The 21,142-nt window shown below is 47.0% G+C and overlaps 1 protein-coding gene across 1 annotated transcript in view; it reads left to right on the plus strand.

The window, feature by feature from the left end:
• The window catches only part of LOC135914971 (zinc finger protein on ecdysone puffs-like), a 113,633-nt gene that overhangs the window by 69,655 nt on the left and 22,836 nt on the right, over nt 1–21,142 (plus strand). Inside the window, exons 5-6 of the mRNA XM_065447913.1 lie at nt 5,334–5,506; nt 7,053–7,152. Coding sequence (XP_065303985.1) covers nt 5,334–5,506; nt 7,053–7,152 — 273 coding nt within the window. The remainder of the gene's footprint in view (nt 1–5,333; nt 5,507–7,052; nt 7,153–21,142) is intronic.

Raw genomic sequence — 21,142 nt, forward strand, 5'->3', positions numbered from 1 at the left:
TGCGACGCTTCGCTCGGCGTGAAACAGAGCGATTCCTCGTGCAGACCGGGAACTCTCTGCAAAATCACGGCACGCGCTCGTGCCACTGCTCCCGCGTTCGTCGTCGTCCTCCACAGCTGGCTGCGTGGCCGTTCATCTTTCCAGCGTAGAATTTCACTTCACTTCTGTCGTCGTAGTGGGGAGGCGGCGTTTACGGGGGTGTGAGCCACTCATGGTCTTACGTAACGGAAAGATTTAATTTTGAAGAAATTTAATTTTGAAGAATCACAAGTGGCAAATCGCGGGCGAAAGCTGCTAACCACGCCGCCGAGCAAACTCGAGACATCGAACGCAAGCGACAACTGCGGACTGCGGGCAAACCGTCAGTGACGTCGTTCTTTCTCGTAGCCGATTGTGTGTGTAACATCATAACTGAGAAATACTTTAATGAACCCTCAACCCCGTGATAAACACGGGCCGCACGTTTCAGTTTCGCTGATTAAGCGTCTTCACGGAATGAAAAATCAGACTTCTTTCTTTCTTTTTTTTTTTTGTGGCTTGTGTGTACAAAGACCGACCTCATCTTTCTTTTTGTAGCGCTTCTTTGGCGTGGTGAGAAGCTTCGGTGGGGATGTGAAGATCATCCTACAATCACGCACTTTGGCCGGATATTCAGGCTCGTGAGCCTAAACTGCGCGAAACGTTAAGACGACAGGAAGAAACACGCGACATTTAGATACGCAGCTTCTGTACTTCGCTGTATGCGTTTCTTCCTTTCGTGCAGTTTACCCTTCTTTCAGTATTAACGAACTGGCGCGATAAATCTTATTGCTGTAGGTGGATACCGCTTTCTTGTGGTATCACTAATTCGGACAAGGGAGAACGCCAGCGAGCGCGAAACACTCGCAAACTGCCCGTCCGCACGAGCTCAAGGCTGTGACGAGGCGTCTGCATTGGAGCCCGATGGAACAGCATTGCTCTCTGACGGCTGTCACAGAAGTGGTGACAGCGGCTGTAAGCGCGCGGGCGGGGAGTTTTACAGCTGAAGCTGGTCTAGTAACGTTGCTTTCAGCAGCGCGATTCAGCAAGAAGAAGCAAAGCAAGATGACTGACTATTTTTCTTAGAGAAAATACTCGATTTCGCCACAAATAAAGTGCTGTTTTTTGTTTTGTGCTTAATTGGAAGTTCGTTTAATTCGAAGTTTATTTCGGTCCCCGTGAACTTCGTATTAACGGGAGTCGACTGTACTGTGTCATGGTGCTTCTCGCGTACTCCTGAATGACCGCGGAAAAGCATTTCTCTTGCAACTCGTAGACGAAGTACTCGGAGCCTGCGGAACCACCCACAAGACTACCTCCAGGTACCATCCGCATACCAACGGCCTAACAGACAGATTTCATCGCATACTGTCAGACATGCTAGCCATGTACATCGAACAAAATCACAGAAACTGGGATGCAATTTTGCCATTTGTGACTTTTGCGTATAATACCGCCATTCAATGCACGACTGGTTACTCGCCATTCTACCTTGTCTATGGTTGTTCGCCCTCTTTCCGCCTTGACGTCTCTTTCTTCGCGCCAACTGTCAATCGATGTCCATCCTCTTGTGAAGAATGTGTCCTGCATTCTGTGTTGTCGCCAGCCCACCCGCATCAACACCAAAGCACGGCAACAGGACACAATAAGCGTTATGACGCCTCTGATTGCGTCCTGCATCCTGTGTTCCGCCCTGGCGAGGAAGTGCTACTCCTGACACCAGTTCGTACTCCTGGCTTGTATGACAAGTTTAAGCTTCCTCTTTTTTAGTTAAACTTTTTAAGTTTGAGATTCATTGGCCCCTACAATGTCTTGGAGCAGACCTCTCCGGTTAACTATCGCGTGACACCAGTTATTGTTCTAAATGACCACCGCTGCCATGCTGCTGAGGTTGTCCACGTTTCCCGTATGAAGCCTTTCACGAGGTCTTTGCCGCCCCTTTGAATCGCAGCCACGATGGCCGCTCTCGCGTGAGGGGACGTTAGTGAGGGCACTTATTAAGCTATTCTTTGTCATCTGTACATGATCATCTGAGGTTCACATGGGGTTCATCATCGCTTGTGGGGCTTTCTCTTAAGTGTGATCCGTGCTGTGGGCGTGGTCAGTTCGCCGCACCTCCGACACTTAATGAACGTCGCTATAACTGCTGCGCCACAGTATGCATGGTCTCGGAAGCAATTACCGGTTAGTCATTCGTACGAAGATATTAGCAGCAAGCTTTCTGCGACAGCTTGTAGAAAGCTTGGCGGTCACATCGGCCAACAGCCAATTTTCGTCATGACAAACTACCTTGGCAGTACCTCGAAAGGTCGGCTGGGTATCGGGGACAAAATTGATGGTTTTAAGCCGAATCCACTCCCATCTATTCGCAGAGGCCAAATGACAGACGCGAAGCGGACAAACTGCCTCACAACGAAAGCGAGTATACGGGATTGTATGAATGATGATCTCTACCGCCATTACCATCTTCGCGACCCACTGTACGGAGGCATCTCATCGTGGCACCGTTCATAGATGCTCAGTCTCTTGTCGAGCTTCCAGCATTATTTGGCGCAATACACATTTTGTCTAGTGCTGTAAAACTATCAAAGCACATCTGTCATTTGCCAGCACTTATTGTCTTGCACCAGACAGCGCAAATTGTTCTAGCACATTTGTAGTTTTAGGTCTGTCTTGCGCCCAGGATTATCTCGCCGCCTCGAATAGGCGTTCTCGCACTCGGATCCCCTGGCAGCCAAAGCCACCAGCGTGACAGCACTAGGCCTAGTTACTTCGACGTTTGCTAGCAAACTTCTTGCTGTTTGGTGCCGTGTTTTTCATTAAAACTATTTGCTGCTCTTAGCTATGGCGTCGAAGCTGTTTATTCTTCTCATTAGCATAAAAACTTTAATTGTTTACAAATTTAAGTTCTTTGTCTACCCAAATAAATATGTATATTTAGCAACATACTGTGCATGGAGTACCATCCGTGGGAAGTCAAGCTTAATTGGTAGTTTTTGGCTTTGTGTCTTGGTTCACTGTTAAGCAGCACTTGCTGATTGCACAGTAATAACGAGCTTCATCAAATGGCTACAAATTACTGCTGTACTCAAGTGTTCCAAAAGACCAATTTTTCTGCTCCGAAACTGCTCCGAATTGCCGATGTGATTGCTCCTAAACTGCTCCAGAACGACATTTTTCTTGTTCAAAAATTGCTCCAAATCCTAAAGTGGCTGGACCACCACTGCAATATGAACTGTCCAAGTGGAAAGTGGAACACCATTGGAACAGAGGGCAACTGTCATAAAGGCTGTCGCGTCAGGTGTTGAGAAGTTCATTGATGTTGTTTCATTAAAATTTTATTGCATATGTGACCACGTATTGGTTCGGTGGGCTACAAGGCCTTCTTCTTTGCATGTTTGGAGATGTGCGTGCCATTAGACGTATACTGCAGTAAAGTGCAATAATGGATATAAGCATGTAATTTTGCCTCCCACTGCAACATCGGTATAATGAGGTTCAAGTGTACTGCGGGCGATGCTCGTGACAACGTACCATGACATAATCCACTGAAAGAGGTCTGCTATGTCTTAAGGCTGTCCTATTGAAAATTTGGGCCACAATATGCTGTGAAAGGGGGGAAATTCTTCTATAGTGTCTGGTGCTTATAGTAACATGGAGGCAATTGGTAAAGCTCTAAAAAAATCAAAACAATGCTTTATAGTTGTGGTACAAACACACTATCATCTTGCTGTCCACTGTTTTCCGGACACTAGCTACACAGAAATTGGTTTCCCACGGTTTTTATGCACAATGGCAAGATTGCCGTTGCTGAAAAAAAAAATGGGATCACGCGATATTTCTGCCGTTCCAGCCAACTAGAGTGTGGTGCCACCGACACAAACGTTGGCTACAATTTATCACATCAGGTAACTTTCACTACAATAAATTGATGCCTTAATTTTATTTTGAATTGCGAGCAACTGCCAAACCTCTAGCGTGAACGTGAGTTTTCATGCAAGGCAAGTGCAACTGGGAGCTCACGTCTGGCCGCAGAGTAGTCTGCTGCGAAATGGCTGGCAGCATGGATGCTGTGAATAGCAGCCCACCTTCTTTTCTGTGCGAATTGATTCGATTTGAAGGGAGACAGTTCTCAAGGCATGTTGGGATTGCCAGCAGTTGTATTTGAGGCGCAGTCTGCCGTGGCTTCAAAGCAGGCTAGGCCTAACGCCACTTTCTGCACCTACCGTTTGGCACTGAGCCCACAGCGGTGGGCTGTGGGGAGCTGCTCGCGTGTTTGGCCCCGAATGTCATTTTTAGCCGGGGGAGTGTTGTGAAGCATGCCACTGTGCGGAATGTGCCGCTAGCATGCGTCTTCCTTAAGGATGGGGCATTTTTGCACTCTCCTCAAGTGACCGGAAAAGTTGCGGGCAGTGCACCCAACTGCAGCTAAAAAATGCTGGGCTTGTGGGTGCCACACCAGCTCCTTGCGACAAGAATTTAGCAGCGCATTGCGGGACTACTTACGTTTATTGAAAAGGAAGTATTTAGTTGCATTCTAAAGGAACAAAACACTTGGAGCGAGCTTTTAGAACTTCAGAAAAAGAAGCGAAAATTGAAGATACTTTGTCAGCTGTGATGTCCTACCAAATGTACCAGCGCTGTCGTTCAGGCATGAAATTGAGAAAGGGAAACTGACCTTTATTTTCGACACTAATAACGAAACCTTGTCCGGCATACTGATTCTAGAGAAATCTACCACACCAGACTTAACTCTATTTAGTGTCCCTCCCTATAAAGGGACCACCAAAGAGAAACACTAAATCAGTTCAGGCTAAAGTATTATTCCCAAACTTTTATTTTCATTAATTTTTCTAAAAACGGTGATTACGACAAGATCAAATCAAGGCCCAACTTCAGTTTCTTGGAATTTTGTGCCAGAACCCCAGCACCGTTATTTCAGTATGATGTAAGGGGTTCAGAGTATCTTTCTGTGTTTGGGCTGTCATGGTCCAGTAAAAGTTTGCAGAGTTAAGTGTCTGGCTCCTTTAGAATGCAGTGTAGCCCATCCTTGCCAACAAACAATTAACCAGGCTTGAGCAGATGCTATCAAAACCTACGACGTCACTGCGAGCTGGTGTGGGAACTTCGACGCAGTGTTTCGGTCTTTTCGGGCCTTGCCCAAGCCTCCAGTCACGGTAGGAGGCCATTTTAGGTATTATAGAAGCGTAATGTATTAATATTCGTTCAATTGTTACTTTTTTTTAGAGCCCCAGCGGTTAAACCATTGTCACTGAGCAAGAGGAGTAGAGACAACAGTGTTGCTTATTTTTCAGGGAGGCGGAGAAGAGGGTGCACAACCTGCAGGCAAATCAGCAGTTAGATCGGGTGCCAAACCAGGGGCCAAGGCGTCTGGATCTAAGGCTTCCGAGCACAAATCTCCCACCAAAGGAGCGGATGGCAAGGGACAAACTGGAGGTCGTGCACCTGACAAGGCTCGTCAAGAAGGGTGATGAAGCATTATTTTTATTGCAGCATCAGCTGTGCCCACACTGCATGGAGTACTAGTTTCATCGTGCAATAAATTTCCTTGTTACGAAGCTTGTGGGATTGTATAGAATATGCATATTGCTGGGAAAGCACTGCAGATGGGCAATAAAAATGCTTAGAAACATCCTCAGCCTGCCATTGCTGTTAATCCGAGTTCTCACTAATGTCTGATCAGACATCGGTCTTGCGCAGCGTTTTTCCGTTTTGCATCAGTAGAAACATTTACAAATGCACTGCTTACAAAGGCAAGCGATGCATGTTTAACCCCTGTCTGTTCTTAACCCTCAAATTAAGTTAATTTGCGAGTTCTTAATATAACGCCTTCACTCACTGTGTGCACAGTGTATGAGACTTTTTTTTTTCCGTTTCTGTCTAGTTGTGGCAATTAAATAACCTTGGACATTAAGCTTAAGGTAGACCGAGCACTCTGATTACCTTAAGTGGGTCCATTTCACTTCTGAGTGCAGTGTATCGCTACTAACGACCACTGGCATGTTTGACGTGCCACATTCTGTCTGCAATGGCCAAAAAGATTTGTCTTGTAATGCTTGTGTCATTCACTAACTTGTGAATGGGCTTTGCGCTAAAGGTTCAGTTCTAATTAGTGTGTAGAAAAAAAGCAGCATGACTGACTGGAGGATACATGAATATTTAATCACTCTCCAATTACAAAGACCCACTAGAATATGCAGTCCTACCACCGTGGCTTGTTTTCAGTGCAGTCTTTAGCACCTTCGCATAAAATAACTTAAATTTCACACCTTTTTTTTTTTTCAATCTACCATAATTCATGACTGATAACGGCATGTTAGAATAGCCAATAATGTATGGTTGCACGAGGTTCGTATATAACCGGGTTTTTAAACTGTGGTTATCATGCCACCAGGGGTTCTCAAAGTGAACCAGTTCATGTAGGTCCTGAGAGGCCATTGTAACGATGGTTGACTCTGGTTTTTTCAGCGATCTTCCACGGTGGTCTTCCATGTTGGTTATCAATGTGGCATTCTGCAGCCGGGTAGGAGGTCACGGGTTTGACTCCTGGGAGGGTGCCGTGGCACATTTTGGCGAAGCCAAAAATGCAAATGCTCACGTACTTGTATTTAATTGCAGGTTACGGAAATCAAGGTGGTCGAAATTAATCGACTCCTTCACTGTGGCATCTCTCAAACCTACTGTGGGCAGTTTTGAGGACATTTAAGCCCCACAATTTCGTGCAACTCGCTAATAAACAAGTTGGAAGTCTGCGCTCTGTTCTTTTATCTGGCCAGCTCAGCTTGTTTCCTCCTTTGTACGTTGCGCTCTACCAGTTTTTTCCTGATTTTGTTGCCTGTTGGCAACACTGATCCATACATGGCTAATATACAGCCAACAAATTCAATTGTTGGATGCCAATTTTTCACATTTTCACACAAGTTATGTGTGTGCATGTGTGTGTGGGGGGAATTGACTGTAACATTTTGCAAGTTCATACTTTTATGTGATACTTTTTTGTATTTCTTATGCAGGATGAGGAAAGGTGGCCAGAAGGACAAGGGCTGGTGTACAGTTTGTGAGGTGCACTTTGATGGCAGTTTCCTTGACCATCGCAGAACTGAGGAACACAAGGTAGGCCATTTTGATGCCAAATTGTACTGGGGTGTGCACCTCCACACATTATGCAAGCATATGTAGTGCAGTTCAAACTTGCGGTAAAAGTGCACTATCATTCCACTTGAGGGAGGACCTGGGCCTTAAGCAATACCATTATTGCTATTGTCGCTAGAGTAATGAAATTTGCAGGTAATATGTAATTTAATGTTCTTGATGCAAATATGTAATTAGTTTTTCTCTATGTAACGAGAAAAATATTTTATACAGTTTTTCCTGTTCCCATGTTTCAGGATGACTGGCAGAAAATGTTTTGCAGTAAGAAATGTAAATGTTATGTGAAAATATTCCTGAATGCTCAAGGAGTGCAGTAAGCATTGTCTCGTGTTTCTACCTCTGTTCTATTCAAATTTACAAAAGTTCGATGTTGTAACTAGACATGCGTGTATATATTTTTTTACCTTCCTCAAAATTTGAATATGTTTCAAGGTGCAGAAATGTGGTATTATAGACTTACTGCACTCCCTGGGAGCCTAGCTATCACATAAAGCAAAAATTATTCAATTTGGATGATTAGACAAGCAACTATGCCTCCCGGAAAATAGCCGCTTACCAAAAAAATGTGTTGAGAAAAGTGGAAAAAACTAGCCACCATGTGAAAAAATCATTCGATTATGCTGGATGCATGAAATAGTCATAGCCAATGGCTCAGAAGGCTCTGGGCGAATAATCTGGATGGGGATTTCCTCGCTGCCGAGGACATTTGCTTTCTCTTCACACTAACAACGCGACAACAGTCCTTTTCAGGGGGGACACTGCTATTGATATATTCATTTTTTTTCTTCAATATTAATGAAACCTTCGCACCTTGTTAAGATTCTTGTGATGATTTCAAATAATTATTTTTCCAATAGGCCATTTACTTCTCAAGATAAATGAGATTCATTGTTTATCATTTGCAGAAACAAGAGAAGTATACCCGCGCTACAAAAATTCATATTGTCACATGCCTAGTACTAGAAAACATGGGGAACAAAATGTTAGGAATACCTTTTTGATATAACTAATATTAGTAACTCTATATCGATTCAATATTCACTGTTCCAAATGTGAGTTCCCTACTGTCTGAACTGAAAAATTTTAAAGCATAAATTCCAATATCTATTCCTACCATTGTGTACTTTGCATACTCAGCTACAAATAAGCCACAACAAAAATTATGGCTCTACCTGCCTTGAAGGTACAGATATCGCTGCTGCAAATCAGCAAGAAGTCAAAAATTGGTGTTCTGAGAAAACGAGAAAAAAAGAAATGCATTCACTTTTAACCAAAAATGCAGAAATAATTTTGCGCTATTTTGCAGTAAAAGTGGCTAAACGCCACAAGGAATGTAGTCTCTCTGACCACGGCCACCCAAATGTCCCAAAAACATGGTTTAGCACCGTTCGCCGATTCCCGGTGGCTTGCATTGTGTGTGCTGTAAGATTGCCGTTCACGCGGGTTGAGCTCCACGCCAACGCGATATCGCCGCAGCACCCGCTTGTGATAACCATCTTTATGACGAGGTCATATTACCGTTTGCTTTTGCCTACTGCGACGCTACTGCCACACACCTTGCACTTGACAAATGACATCAGTGCGTTCACGGGAGTCCTACTGACGATAGCGTCGACTGGTGCGGCTGCAACACTGTCGGCGCGAGTGAGCAAATCCAACTTCCGCTTTGTTGCTGGCGTTGACGCAAGAACTTGAAGTTTTTTGAGCTTTCATCTCCCTCTGGAGCAAATCTGCACGCTGTAACATTGCAGTGTCACGCCGAACGCGGCCGCTGTCCAGAACCCACTTGCTCGTAGGTGAGCTGGCTAGGCCTACTTTGGCATCATTTGCGGCAGACGATGCATGTTCTTCGAAGGAATGGAACGCTTTTGAAAGTTACAAGCTGATTGCTTCTTCTTGCCATAGTTGCGCCTCGTGGCGAATTTCCCCAGTGGATCGGTCATCGTTGCGCATTCGTCACAAACCTACGACACGCGCCGTCGCGTCGCTTGCGGAATGTAGCAGACGACAGGAACCTCACACAGCCAACCACAGCATGCGTTTCTGATCACACGCGCTAGTCATCAAATGGGATCGTGCATTCGGACTTTTTTCTTAGTGGATTTTAACGACACTGGCGAGCCAGCGGAGCCGCTTTTGGCGGGAAATTGAAGAAACGTTCCTCTTTCCAACGATACCAATATGGTTGCGATCACACGCGTAGGAAAAGAGCTACGCGCCTCGATAAAAAGGGTTGTTATTGCACGGAATTCAGCTCACAGTGATGTTATAAATTAATATTGCGGGCAAAATACTCTTCCGTGAGATGTGAAACTTGGTGAATTAAAAAGGAACAGTAGCTGTAGGTACTGAACATGTTATTTTCAAAAACATTTATTTTTTTCGAGATTTTTTCACCTCGTGACTCGTGTCTCCCTTAGGTGTAGTCTGTTTTTGTGGGCACAGGTTCCCCCAATAAAAGTTAGTTTCTTCTTCCACAGTATTGCTACTGTGTTCTTTATACGTCACTACCACATGACAATATGCAGTCCGAGCAAACCCTTGCGTTTAAAGGTGACAGCTGTCACGGTGGCAAGCATAGTAAAGAGCTTGACAGCACTATTCTGTGCTAACGCGTACAGTTTCGAGAGGCTGCCCGTGCTCGTTGTTGGAAAGATTGCAAAGCCGTGGTGCTTTTAGAATTTGAAGACATTGCCGTGCAGCTACAATTTCAACAAGAAGGCTTGGATGACGTCTTCGCTTTTCAGCAACTTATTGCAGCAGCTGAAAAACAAAATGGGTGCTAAGGCGAGGAAAATATTGTTTTTCGTGGACAATGCAGCATGCCACCCAGGGTATATGTCCAGCCTGAGGAACATAAAGACCGTTCTTTTTCCACCCAACTGCACAAGCCGGCTGCAGCCGCTGGATGCCGGCATCAAGTGCATCAAGCAAGGGCACCGGAAGCGGTTAGTGTAGCATCGGCTGGCGGCTATGGAGCGCAGCGAGTCGGAAAAAAAGATCGCTGTGCGCGACGCTGTGCATTTTATTGCCAGTTGGTAGAACGCAGTGTCGCGAAGCACAATCGCTAACTCATTCAAGCACTGTGGCTTTAAGTGAGGGACTGCCTCCTCTGCTGGGGACGCAACAACCTCTATGCCGCTCGAGGTCGATGCAGGCTTCGCTGCCGACAATTTCGAGGGTTTAAACCTCACCACGACCTTCGCTGAGTATGTGGTGGCTGATGACAACGTTGTGATCTGCGGCGAGGTGTCGCTGGATGACGCCATTGAGCAGGCTTTGCCTAGTGCCGACACCGCTGCGATATAGGAAGAGGACAACGACGATGCCACAGATGCCGTGCCTGTGCCTACCATGTTCGCCGAGGTGCTACGGCACATAGACGGCATCCGGAACTTCATCTGTTCACGCGATGCTGCAGTGGACCTCCTTTTCGACGTTGCCCTACTCGAGCGAAAGCTCTTGGTTCATGGATCAAACAAGATCCAAAAGAAACTTACCGACTTTTTTTAAAGTTCGCGCTGACTGGCGGGAATTGCGGCAGTGGAGTGCCGTAAAGGTTCGTTTCAATAAAGCATGATTGGTACCGGTACTGTGGCACTAATTCTTATTGCATTTACTTTTTTTGGTAATTTGGGTTTCCAAGCCCTGCAGAATATGTTAGTAGTTTACATTGAAGTTTCTCATAAATCCGTCGCGCGAAATACCGTAGAAACCCGCGTATAATACGAGCCCGAATATAATACGAGGTGAAATTTCTTGGACGAGAAATGGAAAAATAGTTTTACCCGCGTATAACACGAGTGAGAGAAACTCGGGGAAAACATTTATTTAAATCGGACTCAGCACTTCATTCACTGTCGTCCTCCGCTGCGCTTTCATCGAACAATTCCTTGTCTGACATATCCTCCCAGAGTTACTCGTCCTCGGTGCCATCAAGTGCGTTCGACATCCCGCACTTCTTGAAAGCGCGATGCACAAGGTCTTCTGGGATGCTCGCCCATGCGTCCACGATCCACTTGCACTGCGTGGCTGGCGATGCCCGCTTCAGCCGCCCAGTCGGCGTCACTGCAGGTTCACCTGACCGCATCCATTCTGCGTAGCACCGCTTCACCGCGTCCTTGAAAGGCTTGTTGACGCAAACACCTAGAGGCTGCAGCTGAGACGTCATCCCACCCGGGATAACGACGAGTTCAGTATTACAATCGCGCAACAGCTTCTTCACCGAGTCGGCCAAATGGCCACGAAACGCGTCCAGCACGAGGATGGACGGGAACGACAACAGTGCACCGGGCCGCCTACACCAAACGGACTTTATCCACTCGAGCACAAGACTCTCATTCATCCACCCTTTCTCATGGCATTTAACGATGACATTTTTCGGCAGCTCACCTTTCGGCATTGCCTTGCGCTTGAAGACGACATAGGGTGGGAGCTTGCGGCCGTCTGCCGTGCATGACAACATGACGGTAACACGCGTCTTCTCGTTCCCAGTGGACCGGACACAAACTTGTTTCGAGCCCTTTTCGTGCACGGCGAGGGGCGATGGCATGTCCAGATAAACTGGTGTTTGGTCGGCATTGCCGATTTGCCCTAGCTGAAAGTTCTTCAACTTGCGCAACGAAATAACGTGGCGCTGGAAAGCCACCAGTAACTCTTCAAACGATTCTGGCAGCTTTTGCGAAATTGAAGTTCTCCGGCACAATGAAAATTCTGCACGGCACATATACCGATAAATCCAATGCTTCCTTGCTTTGAAGGTGGAGCTCGTTAGGCCTTTTTCTCTCGCAAGCTCCCTAGCTTTTGCCTGCATGAGCTCCACGCTCACAGCAAGATGCGCGGCTCGCTGTTCTCGGACGAATTCCGTCAGTTTGAGTTCAATTCCCAGGAATGTCCCATTCTTCGGGCCGCGAAAGCTTCTTCATGTTCCGCTGCACTCTAAAAGTGCTTCTTTTTGACGTCGCCATCCGGGGATGCTTCCCTCGGTGACGCCAAACTGCCTCCCGGCCGCACTGTTGCCGATTTCCTCTGCCGCTAAAATCACATTTCGCTTGAAAGCTGCCGAGTACTGCTTCCGTGCCCCCGACATCGTGCTCCTTCACTAAAAATGGTGCACTTCGCGAAGCGCGGTTAACACGTGAACTGCCAAGGTCCGCACTCAACAAAGAAAGACGATGCCGTAGCCACGCTGCAATAGCGAAGGCAAGCCGTAGCCAGGCAGCAATAACAAAGCCAAGTCGTAGCCATGCAGACATCATGAAGCCAAGCCGTAGCCACAGAGCAATAGCGAAACCAAAACTTCGAGCCGAACTTTGAAATTTTTGTCCGGATCCGCACATAGTACAAGGCGGAAATTTGGGACGCTAATAACAGAAAAAAAAAACTCGTACTATATGCGGGTTTTTACGGTAAGTGGTATTTTTATAGGCATAATTTATGTTCGGATGCATCTGCTGAAAACTTGCAGCAGATGCTGAGAAGGCATCATCGGAGTGACACTAGCCAGGCTACATTCCTGGAAGCTACTAATGCAATAGCACTTGTATATATTGAAATATTTTGTGGTGTTCTGTTGAAAAAACAAAATGAGCTTTTTTTTAATAAGTTTTCTCAGAATCTCATTTTTGGTGTCTTTTAAACTTACCGAAGCGGCATCTCGGTCTTCAAGGAACACAGAACCGTAACTTTTACCAGCGGCATGTAGCTACATGTGTGTACTACGCAATGCTAGGGGCAGATATTTTAATTTCACTTTTGTAAACTTTAAGATCTGGAGATCAAACGTCAAATTGCTGTAAAATTGGTAATACCTGCAATATAAATATAGTAGTCCTACAGTCGTGTTCTTACACTTTGTACTATCCAGCCATATGTCTTTATAAACATTCTGGGTGATACTCTTCTACAGTTGTTCAGATAAACAATAGGTGATTAATTTTAATTATATTTGGAGCCACTCAGTCAATTTAAGAAGTAATTATATTTTTGAAATCGGCATGAAAAACTGTGTAGGTAACATGCTTTATTAAATTTAGTAAGCTTATTAAGGAAAAACTGGAAATCGTGCATGAAGTTGACGTTGGAAGGAACGGTTAGCAAACTTCAAATTGCCAAGAAATTTGACATCCTGCAGAGCACTTCGTCAACGTACCTGTGCAACAGAAAATCTATTGCAGAGGCACACGAAGCCGAATCTTTCAGTGGCAACAGAAAAAGACTACGGCCAGCAAAGTATCCAGCTGTAGAGAAGGCACCGATTGCGTGGATTAAGAAAAGGAGGAGCCATAATCTTCCATTGAGTGGCCCAGTTATTATGTCAAGAGCAGCTGCCTTTGCTTCAGGTATGGGCAAGGATGACTTGTGGATTGTGTCACGCATTGTGGCATTAAAGCCACAATGCGTGACATGGAAAAGTGAAATCCTACAGGACTTCCTGCGCGAGTATTCACGGGCGGTAAAGCGAAGCAAAGAGCGCATCACCATAATGGTTGCTGCCAATACGACCGGCACCGACAAGTTGCCTCTGCTAATCGTTGCCGAACTTCAAAAGCCTTGTTCAGGTTGTCTACCAACGGGGAAAACCGGGAATTCTCGGCGATTTTGAGTAGTCTGGAAAAACTCAGGGAAAAGTCAGGGAATTTGTGCTTCAATCAGGGAAAATTAGCTGTAAATTTGTTGAAAGAGAACGAAAGTTGCGGTAATGCTGGCTCGAGTAACAGACAGCAGTCGTAACGAATCGTCTTTGATGGCCTTTCATCGGCTGGAGGAGTTGCCAGTGTACAGTCGACAGACTTTCTGGATGCCCGATAATTCGGATGGTTTCACGGCCCCACCACGTACCCCATAGTTCTTGCCGTGACCGCAGGTCCCAAACGGCATTAAAGCCACAATCTCTGCCATTTTGATTGCCTCGCCATCTCGAGCCAGCGTTCTTGCACACAGATCTGCTGGAAGCCGCAGCCACCACTGCGGCAACGCTAAGCCTAACTGCTTAGACGTTCGCTAATAAGCTTCTTGCCATTGGGTGCCGTATTTTTCATTGAAAGAATTCGCCGCTGTCAGCAATGGCATTGACTCCGCCTTTGTTGTCCTCGTGATTGGCTTCAAAGCTCGGAAAGCATGGTGTGTTGCATAATGCTGGTTCCCAAAAGTCAGCTTCGCTTCTCTACAGAAATGTTACTTGGTGAGGCATATGCAAAAGTATTGTGAAGCATAACAAGCATGGGTAGGGGCAGTTGCCACGTACAGTAAAACCTCGTTAATTCAAACTCGGTTTATTCGAAATCTCGCGTAATTCGAAGGTTTTCGGCGGTCCCAACAGTTTGCATGCAAATTTTGCCGGATAATTTGAACAGCCAGCGTGCCCAAATCCGGATAATACGTCAGTTTAAACCATGGCCTCCGTTATTTTTCCGTGCCTCCATGATCCGTAACAAAAAAAATTTATAGTGTGCCAGTCTCTGGGGCCAGTATACCGTATAATGCGGGATATAGGTCGGACCCCCTTACATTGAAGCAAAGAAGTCAACATAAAAATTATAAGGCACAAAACTGTTTTATTTAGTGGTACCACCAGAGTCGTCACCAGCTCATTCGTCTGAGCTGTCTGAACTATCGTCCGAAGATGACTGCTTTTTGCTGGCTGCGTCCCACAACATGTCATCCTCGGTGCCGTCCAAGGAGTAGCTAATGCAACACTTCTTGAATGCCCGCACCACCATATCATCGGGCAACGAGCGCCAAGCCTGCGACACCCATGTGGCCAGAGTGGCGAGAGGCGCCCTGCGAAGCCGGCCGGTTGGAGTCGTCGGGTTGTCGCCGGCTATCCACTGATTATATTGTTCACGGACACGCTCCTTGAAAGGCTTGTTGAGCCCGACGTCCAGTGGCTGAAGGGTTGAGGTCATGCCTCCCGGAATGACGGCGAGTTCTGTCCTCCCGTCGCGGAGTGCCTGCTTCACACCTGCGGTCAAGTGCCCGCGAAAGGCATCCAAGACAAGCATGCTTGGACACCGCAGGAGTGCGCCTGGTCGCCGATTCCAGACGGTCTTAATCCAATTGAGCATGAGGGCCTCGTCCATATAGCCCTTTTCATTCACGCGAACAACAACATCCCGCGGGAAAGCCTCTTTCGGCAGCGTCTTCCTCTTGAATATTATGTACGGGGGCAGCTTTCTGCCGTCTGCAGTACACGCGAGCATCACCGCGAAGCGCGAATGCTCGTTCCCCGTAGAAAGAAGCTTGACTTCTTTTGCGCCGCGTTCGCACACTATGGTGGGCGACGGCATGTCGAACCACACCGGCGTTTCATCAGCGTTGCCGATCTGTCCCAACATGTAGCCATGCTGCTGCCGGAGACGGATAACATAGCGCTGGAATTCGACCAGCTTGTCCTCGTATGCCACTGGCAGCTTCTGGCAGATTGATGTGTGCCGTCGAAGTGCAAATCCTCTGCGTCGCACGAAGCGACGAACCCAATAAATGGAGCCCTTGAATTGTTCCTTGGGCAGTCCGGATTCTCGGGCGATCTCAATAACTTTGATGCGGATGAGTTCCGCTGTCACTGGCAATGATCTGGCACGATGCTCGCGGACGAAATTCGCCACCTTGTCTTCGAGCTCCGGGTGCACCGCGCGGCGCCCGCGAAAGGACGTCTTCCGCGCGTTGCAGGCAGACAGCTTGACTTTCTGCATTCGCCAGTACCGGACGCTTTTTTCCGACACGCCGAATTGCCGCTGGGCAGACATGTTCCCATGAATTTCAGCATATTCGACGACTTTCTTCTTAAACGCCGCGGTGAACTGACGTCGAGTACTCGCACTCATTTTGCGGGTTGTCGGGAAATTAGCTACGCCAGGAACAATTGCTGCACAAAAGGGAAGATGGCGTCGGTCCAACTGCGTAGGTCGCGTCGGTCACCAAGGAGGCGATAACGATGCGGGTGCCGAAAAGTCTGCACTCCTACATGTTGCCAGACGACTATTCATGTTGTGCCAAGGGCCGGTATATAAGTCGAGGGGTGACCTTTTAGTAATATTTTTTGGAAAAAACCTCGACCTATATTCCGCACTATACGGTAGTTGCCGGAGTGGCAGCCAGGCAACACTTTAAATCAACTTTCTGTGCTAGGTGGCGTGCGCCGCCGCCGCCCGATTCAAAGGGTTGAGCCTCAATCATCCATCCATCCATGCATCCTGTTTCCAGTGCTTTGTTGTGCCTCGGCGATCTGCACAGTGCTACAGCCGGTTTCGGAGGCTAGCTTTAGTTGGCAAAGCAACAACCAGGTGCCGCTAGGTCGAAATTTTTCTCGTTCCGTTTCCGTTGTTTCTTTGTCTAGCTTGCGGAAGGCATTGCCCGTAGTGGTTTGATTGTTCGGTGCCGCGATCAGACGTGTTCTGTGCTCTGCTAGTTATTCTTGACCACGTGTGCGGTGTTGGTGTTAAGAAAATGCCGAAGTACAGAACTCTGACTGTATGCCAGAAAGTGTGCCTAATTGAGGAGGCTGAAAAATGGACGAGCTCCAAAACACAGCTGGCGGAAAAGCACGAGGTGCCTTTATCGACCCTTTTGACAATATTGGAGAATAAGGCAAAGATCCTCGAGGCCTACGGGAAGACGCATTCTACGAAGCGGACAAGGATTCATTTTCCTGCGTATCCGGACGTTGAAGACGCCTTGATAAAGTGGCTTCAGCATGCAAATGCAGCACACCTGCCCGTGAACGGCACGCTGCTGCGCGCAAAGGCCGATGAGCTTGCACTGCGGCTGGGCCATGAAGCATTTAAGTGCAGCAACGGCTGGTAGTCCAGATTTAGACCGCAATAACCTCACGTTCGTGACAGTGTGCGGCGAAAGCATGAGCGTCGACCGAAATGTTGTCGAGAGTTGAAAAAAGAGTACATTGGCTCCGCTGCTTCAGCAGTATGCGGAGGACGATGTTTACAACATCGACGAAGCCGCATTTTTTTATAAAATGCTGCCAACGAAGATGTTTGCCCCAAAGGATGCAGTAGTCACGGGAAAAAAACAACCCAAGGACAGAATAACCGTTCTGTTTGGTGAAAATATGTCTGGCAGTCACAAACTCCCGCTGCTGATCATCGGAAAAGTGCAGAAGCCTCGGTGCTTCAAGAACGCATGACTTCCTCCAAAGGATGACATGCTGTACAAAAGTAACAAAAAGGCTTGGATGACGGCAGGTGCTGTTCGAGGAGTACATGAGGCACCTTGACCGTAAGTTTGCTGCCGCGGGACGCAAAGTTGTTTTTGTTGTTAACTGCCCAGCCCATGCCGACATCCAGAACTTGACAGCAGTTAGGCTTGTCTTCCTGCCGCCGAATGTTACAGCTGTATCGCAGCCTATGGACCAAGGCGTTATTCTGCAAGCGAGGAAGATTTATCGCTGCCATTTGCTCAAAAGGATCTTGTTGTGCTATGATAATGGCAAACAATATTCCGTGGACCTACCGGGTGCCATTTGCCTAATCGTGTACGCCTGGAAGCAAGTGGAGGGAGATATGATCAGGCGTTGCTTTATGCACGCAGGTTTTTCCAAGCAACAAGGTGACAGTTCCAAGGATTCATCTGATGCCAACTGCACACTGGATGATGAAGGCGAGTCAATGTGTGTGCGCATGACCAACTTCGACGAAGAAAACGGCGACGAGAGCAACGGATTGACCTTTGCGGAATATTTGAGCACGGAACTTGATGTCCAAACGTCTTATGCCGACTTGGAAGAAGAAATATGTGACAACGGGCCTTCCAACGAAGGTGAAGGCGATGTTGAGCCCGCCCGAGGACCAGCTTTAGCTGCAGTCGTTGAGTCGCTCAACGTTGTGCGCATTTTTGTGGAGTGTAGCGGCGGTAACAGTGAATCGCTGTGCACTGTAGGCAGACTGGAGGACGCAGCCTACTGTGCAGCTAACTACCGCGCCAAGCAGTCACGCATTGATGACTACTTCAAGTGACCGTTTTTCAGGTGAAATAAAGGTGCAGTGTTGATACAGCCACATTTCGTATGTTTATTTCTCGTTTTTCGTCCATTTTTGATAATTTGAAAACGCGGTTAATTCGATGATTAGTCGCGGTCCGACAGACTTCGAATAAACGAGGTTTTACTGTACACACGTGCACCCGGTATCCCTTGTCACAGTACGAGCACCAATATGCCTAATGAGTGTACCGACAGGCCTTCAGAGCTTTTTGGAATGTGCCTGTGGGGATTTGAACCCTTAAGGGCAGTAAAAGACATACATTCATTTTTTCCAACTAGCCGATCTTTCGGATGTTTTCGCGGCGCCTAGGGGCCAAGAAGGTGCTTCAAATGGTCCGTGGGGAAAATGCGTGGCAGAAAGAGGACGAGAACAGAAATGACCTGCGCATTGAGGAATGAACGGGAAAGGAAGCGTGCTGCAGCTGCTTTGAAGGAGTTTGAGCTCAAAAAACTAAGTTTTGGCTGACGCCGAGATGCAGGTGTCCCTCATACAAACCAAGATAAACTCATTAAAGCAGTGAAGCGCAACACTGAGGCGTCATACGCGGGCTGAGGCTGAGGCTATGTTGGGACAGTTGAGGTTGACTTACAAGCTGCTGCGAGAGAATCTCAATTGTGACAAAGTTTGGGCCTCATACTGCTGAGCTTGCTATCAGTTGGTAGAAATAGCTCATATTCGAAAATACTTGCTTCAATATGCATCTCCTGTTTAGTCGCCGACTGATTTTTCGCACTCCAAAAATTCGGACATGCTCGATTATTCAGTCTGCTTCGCGGCACCGCCATTCTCCCCATAGACCATAACGTATCACAACAGCCGAAAGTTCGAACACCTTGCAACCTCTCGTCTGATTTTTCGGACACTCCTAACTCGATCGAGAGCACCATGCACCAACTTTGACGGGTGCATGGTTCGTTGTTTTGAACGGAGCCTCCTTGCTGCCCCACGAACTGGCGCTACTGCAAATCCCTGCTCATCATCATCGTTTCTGCCTGGTTCGTGGCTACAGCAGTTCCGGTCTCAGCTTAGTAAGCCATGTCAAGACAATCCAGCAGCTGATTTGTTTCTTTCTGTGTGCACGACACTGCAAGTAGGCCACATTTTTCATTTGTGCGACTGGTGTCAGCGTGATGGCGTGGGGATGTTTGCGTTGTGTGCTGTGTCGAGGTTGCGGTGATGCAACGTGGCATACGGAAACATTGCGTCAAGTGTCTAATGGCGCCAACAGTGCCCGCGCAGAATGCATTGGGGAATGCCGGCAAGCGGGTGCCGGGAGGCCTAGGATTTGTCGCCTTCCGGCTGTGCTGCCGGATGATGACTCCGAGTCGGAAGATGATGCACCATGTGCTACACTGTCATCGCATGCGGAGCGTGCACAAGCAGTGACTGTGCTTTCAGCCACCTATAGTGACTGTACGACCCTCTCCGAGATTCAGGCTTATCTGATTGCGCGTAAACAGAACAGCGTGCAACGGCGCATTCAGGATTCCTTCAAGCTTACTGCCAAGCCCGAATAAGTGTGTGGAAATAAAGGATTTCCTTTTTTTTTCTTGATCTACTTTTTCGGACACCTGTTTATTCGGACATTTTTGCAGTCCCCGTGAGGTCGGAATAAGCGGTCGGCGACTGTATTCATATGTGAGAATGTCCGACTTGATTTGCAATTTTTTTCGAAGTCATTTTATTTGCTGTGCCCTTTACTAACCTCTCCCTTATATTCTCTTTTTGAATAATATAAACACTACTCCTTACCATTAAAACTGGATTAAGTCGTTCCTTTTTTTTTTTTCACATGCTTACTAAAGTGACAGCATTGGGTGGCATGGTCTCCCGTCTTGACATAAAACATAGTTCTGTCTCACTCAGGGAATTGCAAAGGCACTCTATGAAAACCTGGAAAACTCGAGGAATTTGAAAATATCAACTTGGTAGACACCCTGGTTGTTGCTTTAAAAATATTCTAGCCCTGCCGAGGGAAGACGCGTCCAACTGGAAAGCGTGGACGACTGGAAATCTATTTGAGTGGCTCAGGAAGCTTGATAGGAAGTTTGAACGGTGCAACCGCCAGATCTTGTTGATTATTCACAACTGTTCAGCTCATAAAGTTAAAATTGAGCTGAAAGCACACTCCCGTTTCTTCCGCCCAACACTACCGCAATCCTCCTGCCATTGGACCGGGGTGTCTAGTGCTATTATAGACAGTGCATGCTAGAACAGACGATTTTGTGCTCGGGATGAGAGTACAGCGTCGCACTGCTCAGTGCCATGCACGTGTTTGGTGGCTGTGTGGGACGAATTCTCAGCGGCCACAATTGCGAATTGTTTTCGTCATTGTCACTTTAATGTCTCAAGTGTGGAAGCAGCTGAGGACGACCACAAGGCCATTTCTCCAGGAAGGCGCGAGGTGTTGCAAGGTGTGACCTTTGGGGACTATGTCGACGCAGACAGCAATGCACTTGACTGCGGTGTGCTGACAGACGATGACATTGTTGCGCAAGTGCGAGGGGAAGGAGGCACCATGGAAGGTGTCACAGAAAATGACAATGAGCAAGAAGCACCAGTGCAGCCATCAGCCTTGCAAGTCATGGATGCTCTAAACCTCGTGTGACTCTACTCCACTTGTGAGGAAGGCCAAGGAAACACATTGCGCCATGTCGGTGTATTGGAAAAAGCCCTTTGCACTATTGTGTTCAAGGAGAAAAAACAAAAGATCACAGATTTTTTTCAAGCATTAAAGGTTTGAGGTTTCTATGCCAAATATGGTTGTTTTTCTCTTTCATTCGTTTGAAGTTTGTATAATTCGAATTTTCGTAGCATCGCGGAATTCGAATTAAGCTTTTACTATACTGAATTTTCTAGATGCTGCTAGCTATGCACCATATTTATCATTTTCTATTATAAACTGGCATGATTTTTAAGATCCTTGAATCTAAGCCGACCCTAGAGTTTGGCAG

This window comes from Dermacentor albipictus, unplaced genomic scaffold (genome assembly GCF_038994185.2).
Source record: "Dermacentor albipictus isolate Rhodes 1998 colony unplaced genomic scaffold, USDA_Dalb.pri_finalv2 scaffold_11, whole genome shotgun sequence".
Classification (NCBI taxonomy): domain Eukaryota; kingdom Metazoa; phylum Arthropoda; class Arachnida; order Ixodida; family Ixodidae; genus Dermacentor; species Dermacentor albipictus.